At 39.9% G+C, this 13,796-nt stretch overlaps 1 protein-coding gene across 1 annotated transcript in view; it reads left to right on the top strand.

Annotated features, from left to right (window-relative positions):
• The window catches only part of BRAF (B-Raf proto-oncogene, serine/threonine kinase), a 148,050-nt gene extending 135,887 nt beyond the window's left edge, over positions 1 to 12,163 (top strand). The window contains exon 19 of the mRNA XM_019515423.1: positions 4,074 to 12,163. Coding sequence (XP_019370968.1) covers positions 4,074 to 4,096 — 23 coding nt within the window. The 3' untranslated portion in view covers positions 4,097 to 12,163. The remainder of the gene's footprint in view (positions 1 to 4,073) is intronic.
• Positions 12,164 to 13,796: the final 1,633 nt, after the last annotated feature.

Below are 13,796 nucleotides of genomic sequence, written 5' to 3'. Positions count from 1 at the left end.
TGCATCCTTTTTAGACATGTAGATTTTTTTAATCTCATATGCTGTCTAGGAAAAGAAGCTAGGTGACAGGCTTCTTATAAAATATAAATATATTGCTGTTTGGCCAGATCTAGGCTTCCCGTCTTAGCATGTCCATATGGAGGACCAATATACAAACAAAGTCAAGTGCTAATTCTCAGCCACTGCCTCTTTTAGGTATTAACAATTGTGGTTGTTCAAGTTAATCCCCACCTTTCTAATGCAGCCTTAGCTGAAATACAGAGATATGTCAAAATTACATGTTACCTAGCCAAAGGTGTCTGAGTGTGATACGGAGGTTTTTCCCTCAATAGATCATGAATTCTCTACTGTGATGGAAATGTAGGTATGGACCTTGAAGGGAATGCCACTCTCAAATAGTGGTAGATCAGATCTACAGTGTAAGAAGCACATCTAGGATTTTGAAGTCATTCAAATTTTGTGTGGCATTTGGAAATGGATTTGTTCATTGCATGTCAAAGCCAGTTCTGTTTGAGGGTAGGCAGAGGTGGTCCAAACTACACATTTGAAACTGTTCTTATATGGTAAAGAAAAACTTCTTTTTATTTAATCCTATCGAGCACCAAGATTTAAATCAAAATGTTCCCATTCATGCAGGGCGCTTCAGAATTTTGGTGCTAACTGAAGATTAACATTCACTCTTTCCTGGAGTGAAGATCTTGTGTCCTTGCAGATTGTAGAACCCCATCTAAGCTTACTTCAACTGACAGCATGTTTCCTGGGCTTTGAGAGGAGGATAGTGGCTTGTCTGAGTTCAAGTGAGTCCTTGTACAAGCAGGGCTTCTCATGGTAAAGAGAGTAGGGAGTTTGTTTTCCATGTGTGCAATGATGAAATAAAGGAATTGCCTCCTAACTGCCAACTACTGCTCAGTAAGGTTCTGTGGACACATGGCTGGACAGATGACTCCTGCAGTATGGATGTGTAAAGCCATTTGCCAAAGAACAAGACCTGTTGCATCTTTTTATATACAGTATCACATTTTAGGGAAAAATAATTAGATTACTTCCCACTACAGGGGGGTGGTGGGGCATCTAAACTCACTTGTTAAGATTCAGTCTGAGATCAGATTTACCCCAGAAAGTTAAAAGTTAAAAGATCAGCCAGTTAGAAAAGTAACTTCACTACACTTAAGACAGACTGAAATAATGACTTTTTTCATCTACCCTGTGTCATTACTAACTGAAATACTTTGACCTCTCTTAGGCCTGTCGTCATCTTCTTGCTCTTGGTTTTCCTTTCATTTTCTGAAATCCCTAAACAACAATTAAAAGCTAAACTTATTAACAGAAATGGGCAGAAGGACAAGATGAGTAATGAGGGAGCTATCTCTTGTTTATAAATTAAACTTTAATCAGCAATTTAGGAAGTAGCCTGAAAAGTAAATTAAGTAGAACACATTTAGAAAGTGTAGCTAAGCATGAATGTCATTCTTCAAAATAAGTCTCTGAGGTGATATTTTATTTTCACTTTTCTACCTTTTAAACAAGTACAAAACACAAAACCTTGAGCTTTCTACTAAGGGATGACAAGTTAGATTAGAGAGCGGCAAGAATATACACTTTGAGTATATCAGATTATAGGTTTTCTCAGTTTGTAGGGCTACTAAACTATCACCATAGTACCCTGAATATGTGGATAAATACTTTAATAGGATTACCTTTCAGTTCTGTGCATCTACAGAGTACTGGAACTACCAAAGAACATGCTTCTACTTCCATGTTTGTTATGTTGCCAGATTACAGGAACACTGCTAAGCTGATCAGACACCAAAGTTGACTAACTTTAAATTGTTATAACTGGGTATGATGCTGTCCAGACAGTTTTCTTCCTCTTGTGCCTGCCCCTTGCCCCCCTCAATCCCTCTTCTCACTTTAAATCAACAGTTGCATTGCTGGAAGATTTGAAGGGGAGCAGTGATTAGAGCATTGCTGTAATGTCTGTATTGCTGTTCTGTAGGTGAAAATTGTTTCTGTGCAGAAGGCTGGAATAATGCCTGTATACTACTAGAGACCCAGTTAACCCCTTTTAAAACCTTATTTGAAGGCTTGTGTGGTACATAGGAGTTATGATACCCCTCTGCACAGAATGAAATGTCACCCTTCAAGTTTCTTGCTGTTCTGGCATCACGTAGGATGTTGGTGCACAGAAAAGTACAAGCATTTATAGAAGCCATATTGGAATTTTGCCAAATGAAGGATGACAGAAATTCTACTGAAGGATTTACTCTCCAGTTGGTAAAGGGGTAGTTTGGAAAAATTATAAATGCTGTGAAACTTTCTGCATTGCTTCTACTTAATGCCACCATTAACAAGCAAGATGCATGTTTATTAGTAATTTACAGTATGCCACTTGGCTCTCTCTTCCTGTAGGTATCTGAGCCTAATACTTTTTCTGTATCCCAACCCCCTTCATTTAGAGACCATGAGCCACCCACTTCCCATGACCCTTTTTTCCTAGTTAAGACCTTCTAGAGGCTCTCATATGCCCTGGCTTCTTTATATATATGCTCATGTGCCTTTTATAGCATGTGCTTTCCTATTAAAACTATTTCTACCAGACTCTATATGCACTTTTCCTGTTCTCATGGAGGCTCCTAGTCAACTTTCTTGGTTCCTTCCTCTGTGAAACAGGCCATTTTACCCCCGGTGGCAACCGAGTGTCATTTTAAACTGAACTAATGTAAATTTTTCAAAGCTATTTGTGAATATTTCTGATTTTATTTCTGATGATTTGAGTATAAACATAAGAATGTACTATATGTTCTTTTTCTTTAGATGATATGGACTGTTTTAGAGTTGATTGGAAGGACACCAAGATAGAGCGGTCGTTTGAATGTAACAATATTCTAGTGCCTTTGCTGAGCAAACCAAAGACTATGTTCTATGCATTTCCCAATCAGCCTTTATTAGAACCGAGTTTTGAAAGTTCCTTTGTTTGGTATCATCTTTCAGGAAGGGGCATGACTACCCCCAAAATAATATGGGAAGCTAGCAATGGAGACTGTAACCTGGTTTCTTTTCCTCACTCATAGGACATCTTAGTGATTTGGGAAAGGGAGATGGTGTGGCTTCAATTTTATTGGTGGGGAGGATAGCCTGTAGGCTAAAACATGGGTTTAGAGAGGAGTACATGTGGTTTGGGTTCTGTTCTAGGTTTGGTCACAGACTTCCAGAACGACTACAGGCAACAGTCTTAATCACTGTGCCTTGGCTTTCTCACCTTTGAAATGGACATAATCACTTACCTCATAGGTTGAGGAGGCTTGAACAAAACATGTGTGTGAAGAGAAATTGTCATCTTGTGGGAGGGCACTATATAAATGTGTATTGCATATTAAATGATTCCAGAATAGCTTTTGGGGCTTGTTTCAAAGCCAAGATAAATCAAGTACTGATTCTTGTGCTTCCCATGTTTAGTGCGTGCATGCACTACAAACAGTCTACTTTTGAGCTAGTGAGAATTCACAAACTTACGTCTGATTTTTTTCCCCGTGATCTTGGTTTATAAACTAGTTTAAAATGTATTTTAATCCTGGTTTAATAATTAAAGGAACTTGAATGTGTAATATTTAGTGGTTAATACGTAATCAGAATAGTTCTGTTGTTAAATCAGTTTTCAGTCAGGATAGAAACTAGTTTACAGTCTGACACTGAGCACCCAAACTGTCACTTATGACAATTGTCACTGTCCAGCAAGGGACATTAATCTGAAGGTAAGAAGCTTAGAAATTTAAATTCAAATGAAACTTTTAAATTTTAAAACGCCTGATGAAAGGCCCTTCCCGTGAACTTTCAGACCTCTGCTCTGGGCCAGTGGTCGCAGCTTGCTTTTAAGAAATCTTACTTCCATAAAATAAGTTCTGAAGATGCTTGATGTTCTGTCACTACAGTTAGGAGCTTTCTGCGCCTTAACTTTTAACTGTTGCATTTTTTAATATCTTTGATATTCAGTCTAGTGTTCAACTAGACTTGAGAAAATCTCTGTCTAGTTGATATTTGAGATTTTAAACCAAGGTCTTGTCCTCCCTCTACAGGAGAATTTGCAGCGTTCAAGTAGCCACAGCACCATGGCAGCACCCACTCTGTTACTTAAGTCTTGTGTTCCTACTGTTTCTTAACATCAGAACTCTATTCTGCTCCTCAAAACCTAAAGCAATTGAGAAAAGATATCCATAAGCTTGGAGTGGAGCAGAATGGATCTGCCAGTCCAACACAAGGGGGGAAGATCTTTTTAGGAACCAGAATTCTCTGCTGCCATTTTTTCTCCTTCAATACAAAAGACCACGTGCATTTGGAGACCTGCAGTGGCTGCCTGTACTGTTGGCATCATTCCCAGGAGAGTGGAGAGGGCACACATGTTTTGACTTTGGTGCTCAGGCATAAGGGATGGAACTGCTGCTTTGGATGGTCTGCTGGTCAGCTTTCTCCCTCTAAAAATGAATCATCAGAGGCAGAACATCTGATGAGAGTGCTAATCAAAAGAATCATTCTCCGTTCTGATTTTTTTCCTGGTATGCTTTACTGATTTATGGGACAAAATGCAGTATCCCCTTTTCATGTTACCCAAACATCAGACATTTCAACTGGTCTAAATTCTTTACTTTTATCCCAGTCAAATTGGATATTATGAGTGGTGGGTAGTAGCCTGGGGAAGAGGTTAATCTGAAGGAAAAGGGGATGCTGCTGCATCTTTTTTTCAGATTTACTTTATAACCTATTTCAACTCCCACACCCTTCCCATTTCCAGTAACTGTCATCTTTCAGAAGGATTAGAAAGCTCCTCCTCTCGTAGGTCCAGCAACAAACTCAAGTTAACAAAAACTGTAGCAACTTTTCCTCTTATTTTTTGGGGGGGGGGCTTGTATCATCTGATACACTGTATCCATCAGAGATGCTACCGCATCCAGCATCTGTAGAACTGTGACAGACTATGAATGGTGTATGTACCTATTTTAAAAGTTTTATTTTAAATGAGGGTGCAGGTTAATGCCAGGTACCTTACCAATACATAATATTTTCATAAACATGAAAAACAAAACTTTCTCAGGTTGAATTGAATGGAAATATTACGAAAACAAACAAACAAAAAAACAAAACAACCCCCCAAACCCTAGAATGAGACATTCCAAAAATCTGTGTTTTTGGTACTTTTAGAGAGCTTGTTTTTAAAGGATTTTTATTTTTATCCTAATTTTACTCGGTGTCCTCTGGTAAATGTGTGTACAGACGTGGAACATCTTGTCTCAGTGGCAAGATGTTAGATTTGAAAAACAAAAAATAACAACGGTACTTGCTGGATCCACACTGACCTCTTCTCTGTTCATTGTTTTCTTCCCTTTTAATACCCTTTCCTCCATTTTCCCTTTCCTGCAGTTTGCAAACTAAAATAAAGGTGGCGGTATCTACTTTAAATTTCCTTGTTTTCCTGTCCTCCAAACCTGGTATCTAAATTGTTGGTAGCTTTTTAACAAGTTACCTAGTCAGGGAAAAAAAATAAAGTTCAGCACATTGTTTACCTCTAGTAGACTATTTTGTGATGTGATCTCTGATATATGTGGTATTGAACGTAAACTATTTGTACTGAGGCAAGTCAAGCCAATTAGAAAGAAATACAGACTCATGCAGAAGTCTTCTAGTTTGAGGCTTATCCCACTCTTGAGGCAGGAGAACTGACCCCATTAATTGGCAGCTTTTCCCTTTTGTGAATAAAATCATGATGCTTCAATGAAGGAGTTAGATGTATATAAATGTAATGTTCCCACTAACTACATGTGTATTGGTTGAAGATGCTGCTTCTTCCTTAACTAGGAGAGTTAGTAGGGCCTTTCCTATGTACAGAAGAGAGTTCCTGGACGTAGGGAAGAATACATATCAGTTATGGAGTATGGTTTTAAAACCATGGAATGTTATGGTTTTACAGACGGTCTATTACACTTATCAATAAATATTTACTGGGGTTAAGGGGACCTGATTAATCTGAAGTGGGAAAATATAACTGAAATACTGTGTATTCATATTAATTCCACAAACATTAGCAACAGCAATAGTGAGTGACTTTAAGTCACTATGAGAATGATACAATTCATGTTGGTACATGAATAGAATTCATGTGTACAGGATGCATTTGAAAAACAAAAAAGCACAATTTTCTTCTTCTCTGCTGTGGGTCTTTAGATGCTGTTAGATTTTACTTCCTTCCTGAGGTTAATACAAATTGAAATGTGTGGTAGTAGTGTCTACTTTCCAGTGTGGCGAGCAGCGGGGCATAGTCCAATGAAATCATAATGCATTCTTTTAGCACAGTATCGGAACACAATATTGTCTGCGGCAGTGGAGAACCAAGGTGGAAGGAGGCTAGGAACAGAGTTGTCAGAACACAGTTGAGAAGTTTAGCAAACATGAACATCAAGACGATGAAAATACTGCTGCTCAGTGTTTGGGTTTTTTTCTTCCCCCTCATTCTTCTGCATTTTTATGGGCTGTGAGACAGAGTTTGTAAATGTAGGGCATGCCAGAAATTACCTGTGTTCTTGAAAGAAGATCTAGCTAGAGCAAGTATGTTGTTGGTCATTTAAAAAATGGTCATTTCAGAGTACTTGTTAAATATGCTAGTTTCCCTTTCACAGTTTCATGCTAGCGACAACGTACTTCTGCTAAAATATAGCAGTAAAGAATTCTTTTGTGTCCTTGTTTGAAATGAATTTATTTTGCAATGTTTTCATTACCCATCAGCCTACAGTATGCTTCTTGAACCCATAGGAAAAGCACAAGGAAAGTTGCTATCCTTGTCTTGCAAAGCACTTTAGAAGTAGCACATGAGAGAGGTTGGGGTGTTTTTTAATGACTTTCTCCTGAGCAACGTGCAAACTGTTTAGCTGCTGTTTAGAGGAATCCTTTGAGGATGCATTTCCATTACCTTTTCTTTTCCTTCATATATTTGTAATACTTCGTGTTTGTCCATCTGTATTAAGATCAGCTTAATCCTCATGCAGAACATTCCAGGGAACTTGGTTTGTAAATAATTGCATTTTTTTCTGTTCCTTCAGAAATCACTAAGACTGTTGTGCATGAAAACAGGATAAGTCTTAAAAGGTGCCCTTCAAATGTATAGTAAACAGCGGGAGAGGAAGAGATGTGAATTGAAAGCCCCAAATAGCAGCCAGGGGGCAAGAAATAGCAAACTTAAAAATAAGTAAATAAACTGAGGTCCCTTGGCTAACATCAGGCAGCTTTCAGCTCCTCTCTGATGTTCCAGTTTGATGCACTAGGATATAATGTGCATGCCATGGTTTGGAAGATTTATTAAATATTTTGTAACTGTGAAATTACCTGTACACTTACAAGCACACTGCTTTCAGCTCTGTAATATCTGAGCATACAGTTAAACCTTTTCTAGAGCCACTATTGGGAGCACCTGTAGTCCCACTCCAAGATTTGGTGGAGTCAATGTCCTGTCCCCTGTTCCTCCCTCCACCCCCAGCACATGCGGGGACCTGGAAAGAGAGAAGACCTGTCACATGATCTATCCCATGTCCCTTTTGGTGAAAGATTTTTTTTTTCTCTGTACTATATTTCTCTGGAGCTGGAGCACCATGGCAATAGTAATGCCAAGCAGTGTGAACACAGACTTTTAAGCATGCTTCAGCATTAACTAAGTGCTGACTGGCTCTAGGTTGAGCCTGGTTCTGCTGCTCTTATTTTTCATGAAGCTGTTGCAGGTCTTTTACATAATCTGCTTCTGCTTATCTATTTCTTACCTGAAATCATATATAAAATACCCTGACAGTTACTGGTATTTTGAACTAAATTCTGCCACTGCCATTGTACCATGACTTCCACTGAAGTCAGTAACAGCTGCTGTTTGCACATTATAAGATAAAATTTGGCCTGTTATGACATGAAATGAATAAACAGTAGGAGGGTGTGACCTGTTAAAGATCATGCCTTTACACAGATCCCTCAGAAGGAAAATGCACTGAAGATCATACACAAATATGCTTTTGTATTTGTATTGGTCTGAAAATGTATGGATTGTTTTACAGAACACTTGGATGACAAGGAGCCCTCTCTTTACTCAAAGGCCCCTAAAACCTTGGGCTTGAAGAGCTACTGATGCTCTGCACAGATATTAAAGATGTCAGTGGAGGGTTGAATTAGTGAGCAAACATTTTGCACCTTTCCAGCTTATAGGTTTCTGTGGAGTATTTCCTCCTTGACTGTGAGAGCAGTTTCTGTAGCACAAACTATTCAGAGTACTGTAGGCAAGTGTGTTTCCGTCCATTGAAAAAATACCAGGATGTAATATTACAGTCTAACTTTTTAGGTACCTACAAAGTGCAGATGAAGATGAATTGTGTGAATGAACATGATGAAGTGGCATCACTTCAAAAATGCTAATGGCTTTGCTTTTTTTGTTTGTTTGTTATACATTCTAGTTTATCAGAGGTGTTTTATTTACTACACTTTATTAGTTGCATGGGTTTACTAAGTCTGTTTGCTTTGGCGCACAGATTAAAAATAGCCTTCTTTGTTGCTTTAGTTCTCACCTGGCAAGTTAACTCATTGCAGGCAGGAGCAGATGCAGTTGAGGTAAACCCATTTTGTTTGCATTTAAGTTTCAAAGATGCAAATATAGAAGCTAGTAAGTGAGCACCATGAGCAGTACAAAACAGTAGTAGTAGTTATAAAGGGGGTGTGTACAATTTCTGAAAGAGCCAGATGGAGAAACTGGTGCGAGTAAACTGAGGAAGTGAAAGGTAGCACATACTTTCCATATGAAGGGAAGATGCCAATAAACCCTATTAAATGGTAGATATGAGGCTACCCAAAACATTACGTTTGCAGGTTGCCAAATGATAGTGTGCCTTTCTGACTTAAGAATGCAATGAAATACATAACCGGGTGCTTTGTAACTGGAGCAGTGACTTTGGTTTAATTCCAGTGCAGTAGTTTTGTATGCACCTAAGCAAAAGTTGTAGTTTGTAAACTTAACTAAAGTGGGGGAGGGTGGTAGAAGATGGTTCATAGAAATGCCTGGTGTTTGATTCAAAAATAAAGTTTGTAGAATACATGATTGTCTTTGAGTAAATCTGCAACTTGCAGCTACTCTGAAAGTAAAATGTGTGTTTTGTTTTGTTTTTTACAATGGTCCTTCCAAGGACCAAACAGCTTATTAATGTAATATAAAGTTCTAAGGAGAGCTAAAAGCAGTAAACATCCACAGCACCTTTGAAAGAGGCAGTGCATGAGATGTGAGATCTAGATTAGGAGAAGGTTGAATTTGTATAAGCAGTTGTGCTGTGTACATCACAGTGTACAACTAATTTCCAGGTCTGGGGGATAGTTGTCTTATGAAATACCAGCACACATCTTGGGTTCTTCCTCAGACCTCTTGTTGAGTTGTTAAATTTCTCCATCAGCTACTGTTTAAATGATCCTATATTCTGTAATTTCACATTTGCCTAGGAAAATCTTGGGTGTGTTGTTGGGGGAAGAGAGAGGTTTGAATTAGATGTATTTTGTTCAGTTTTCAAACTGCTGTGTAGGCTCCTGGCAGTACATATATACTAGTGTCATTTTTCATGTTGGTGTGTAAGGAAAAGAGAATGGTCTTTGTTCTTAAACATTTTTCAAAGTTTCTTCTCTGCCTTTTTTTGATGGAAAAACTTTTGGATGTGCTTCTGTTACACAGACACATGCAATTTTAAATGCACAGTTGATACAAAATGACAGTCTGGTTTAAAACCCCATTTTAGTTTCCTTTACAGATCAGGGTGTAATTTTTTTAACGTTTTACTTAAAAGTTCAAGAAGTATCTGGAATACTTTTTCCTTCCCAACCTCTGCACTAAAAGAACTCTTAAGAAAATAGCATCTTTCCTACTTAAAAACAAATACCAACAACCCCCCGCCCCTTTGTAATTTTATTAAAGGGAGTAGGCAGGTGGGAATACTTGTGGACTTCTTTAAACTACCTATGCATTAGGTTTATATTGTCAAAGCAGCAGTATATTCAGCCCATCCTCACTCAGTTGCAACCTACGTAATACTGCCCAGTCATTTTGTTTGGCTACCTACATCAGCTGTAGTTGAGAATAATCCTGTGCAACTTATTTCTGAGTTAGTAAAATACAAAGCAGAAGAATGTGTACCATATTCGTTTGGTTTTTAAATAATGGTTGGTTTTATTTTGACAACTGTCATTCTGTGTTGCATCTGTGTGTTCACTCTGTTTGAACCCAGTTTATTTGTTTTGTGTGTTTGGGAATACAGTAGAACATGAGGACATAATGACAAGCAATGAAGCTCACCGTCTGTGGGTGCAGATGATGAGGCTTGAGGGGCAAAATGGACCAAACTTGGGTGGAGGGTTATTCTGGGATGGTGGGGGGTTGTGAGGTTGGGGGTATAATTTAAATAACTTTGTCTAAATCTAAAAAAAGTATATAAGTGCAATAAATGTGCTTTTTATTCAAAGCTGTGAACTGTTTAAACAAGACATGCACATTGTTCCTTCCTGAGCCTTGTGTTCCACCCTACCCCCTTTTTCCTCACAGGACTAAAACCTGACAGTGGCCAACTTGCATATATTGCCTTATGTCTGCCTGATTTAATTTGTGCTCATCTAAATTTATGTATATTTGTAAGACCTAAAGAAAGTCTTGCATTTAGAAAGCTTGTCTAACTTTATCCCAACCACAGTTGGTTCAATAAAAGATACCAGCTTAAAAAGTCCTTGCCTATCTAAATATGTCTTTAAAAAACAATAAAATCTCTCTCAGCAGGACTTGAGGCAAAACCTGCCCTTCCTTCTGTAATCCTGGGAACTCTGTTGGAGCAGACTCCAAAAAAAAACCCTGGCAATGAGCAAGAGAGGTAGGAGAGTCTGTTGCATGGGTTCTCCTATAGTACAGAGCTACTCCAGCCATTGGGCTAAAACAGCTGAACTAGAATAGTAAGATTCTTCCTCCTACCTTCCTATGCATATAATTGGCACTGTGTCTAGCTCTGGGCTCCTGTATGGGGCAGAGGGGTCCCTGTCCCTACCCTCCATAAAAAACTGAAGATTGCCATCAGCTTCCTGCTGGGTCCTCTGTTCCTTGGGTCAAAACGCACATGCAGGCTGGCCACTGCTTTCTTGTAGTCCTCCATCTCGTTTTGAAGGAATTTAGGTATAAGTGTTTGTAATCTCTTGTGCGTTTAGTTGCACAGTCTGTCCTTTCCTCACTCAAGCATGCTGCTTTTCCTAGGTTAGGAAAGGTGCAAAGTCTTTTATCCACAAAGGATTCAGAATCAATGTTTCATTAAGTTTGTGAAAGTGGAGCATGCAGTAATTGGACCCCCTGGGGAAAAGTAAGATGGCTGGCTTGCTTAAACACAGCAGAGGAGGAGATGGCATTATCTCATAATACACAGGCTTGCTGGAGGAGCAGAGTACTCTAGGCAAGAGAGGAAAGGGAAAATTTCTATAGTTTTTATTTCTTTTTACATAGTGCAATGAAATGTATGTTCCCCAATTTAAACTCTGTGCTAACACAACATTCCTTTAAGCTGTATTTTCTTTTTTTACCACCAGAGGTTTGTGAGGGTCTCACGAGTCTGCTTTGTCTAAGGTCTAGTATGGTTACTTAAGAAAACAATTGTGTTAGTAGATTTCCATAGCTGCTTTTGAAAAACTACAATGGAGTAATTGTTTTAAAACTTGTATTTATTTTTTAACTCATAAGAAAATGTTTATTTTCAGTTTTCTGTTACATTGATCATGGCAACTCCCTTCTTTCCCTCCCCAGTGTCCACAGTAATTGCCAATACAAATTATTTTTCTCGCTTATTTCCCTCCCCTTTACTTTTTTTTACCCCTTCCTGCTCTAGTCCCGTCATTTGTACTTTGGAGTCTTTTCTCATGTAAATTTGTACAATGGGAAATATTGTCCAGTTTGGTTAGAGAGCATGGAGACTTAAAGAAAACATATTAAAAAATTTGATAGCTGAAATTCAGATTGAAGAAAACTATTTCTGTGTAAAGTTATTTAAAAAAAACCTCTGTATTATATAAAAAGGCAAAAAGTTCTATGTACTTGATGTGAATATGAGAATACTGCTATAATAAAGATTGACTGCATGGAGAACTGTCTGAGGTGGAATCTTCCTTCTAGGCTACACCTGTAAAAACTAGCAGACAATGGTTCACATTTCCCGAGGTCCTGAACCTAGTCTCGGGTTCAGTATGTACCAATGGTCTAGTTTCCTGGTGTTAGCTCAACTCCTTGTAAACTTATGCTAAACCTGTAGGCTAGGAACAGACTTTACACAGAAACTGGTTTAAACCTGTAACAGAACAGATGTTCAGTGCACATAAACCAGTTTGAAAATGGGTGAAACCAGTTTGAGATAAGCTTGGTTGAATGTAGCAGACTTAACTGATTTGGGTCAAACCAATTTATGTGATGTCTGTCAGAGACCCCTTCTTGGTTTAAATTAAATCTGAGTCCTCCAGCATCCTAGTTGCTCTGCAGCTCTGAGCAAGGCTCTGTTCTCTGCTCCAGTGGAGCAGAGCTGGCCCCTCCCCTGCCTCTTCACCACTTCCTGCTCAAGCAAGGATCCCCCTCCCTCTGCTTTACACAAACACCTCTCAGCATTAACTAGCAGACCACATGCTGGCTACAGTCTGTGCTATGGGAGACGGAAGGCAGACAGGACCGTAACTTTGGAGCTAATCAACAGATAGCTGGTAATCCTTCCTTAGAAAAAGTTGTTTAAGAAGAGTGTGAACTAATGAGAGAAGCTGTTTGTTTTCTTAATGAGGTGATGAACAGAGTTAGGGGTGAAAAACACTGTGTTACCAACTCCCTGCGGGGCTGCTCAAGAGGGGTGGAACCCCTCCCTAAATCAGGCCGCACCCCCCTCGGCTCAGCACTGTAGAAAGAAAGGAGGGCTGCTTTAGCACCCCCCTCCTCCCAGCTTCTAGCCAGAGTCACTGCAGGCACTTGCCTGCATATTTTCAGTCCAGAGGGGGTGTCTGAGCAGTTACAAACTGGTTTAGCCTAGCCAGGTTAGACTAAACTGCAAAGACTGAATCAATTTGGGCTCAGGCTTCTTTTAACCATTCCTAAATGTCTGTCCCTGGCCGTAAAGAGCAGAGATACTTAGTACCATCCCAAGAAACTTTCTGGTTCCAAGGAAGAATGATATAAAACCACTTGCCCTCTAACTACTTGGGAGAGGTAAGAATCATGACTGCTAGGTCTGACAGTCCTTACTGATTTTTTTTCTAACAGAGTTGCAAAATGGAAGGGGGAAGGGGAACTAAAACTTGAAACCTGCAGGGCAGCAGCAGCAGTGGCCACTGCATGGTGCAGGATAGTGGTGGGGATGGCTGCATGTTGTCTGGCCACCACGACACTTGCTGACCCCTGCGGCCAGCCGCATGGCTCTGCAGCAGTGCGGGGAGGTCTTGTACACGGCATCCATCTCTGCTGGCACGGCCCTACAGGTAAGTGGCTGCTGCATGTGAGCCTCCCCCACTCTGCCCCCATCTCTTGCCACTGCTGCAGAGCTGGCTGCATACTAGCCTCCCCCTCCCCTGGGCAGCCAGCTGGGCAGCATGCATGCCCTGCATCACTTACCCACAAAGCCCCCTGCAGAGGGGCATCCCTGCCCTCACCCCCCAGCCCTGCACCTGGCTGCAGTGTGCCACCTGGGGCTGGCAGCACCCCCCCTCCCCTCAGCCACCTTCCCCAGCCCTGCCCCACAGCCCCC

Source organism: Gavialis gangeticus, unplaced genomic scaffold, assembly GCF_001723915.1.
Source record: "Gavialis gangeticus isolate Ggan-Ray unplaced genomic scaffold, GavGan_comp1, whole genome shotgun sequence".
NCBI lineage: Eukaryota > Metazoa > Chordata > Crocodylia > Gavialidae > Gavialis > Gavialis gangeticus.
Note: the sequence above shows the minus strand (reverse complement) of the source record. Positions and strands in the feature narration are given on the sequence as shown.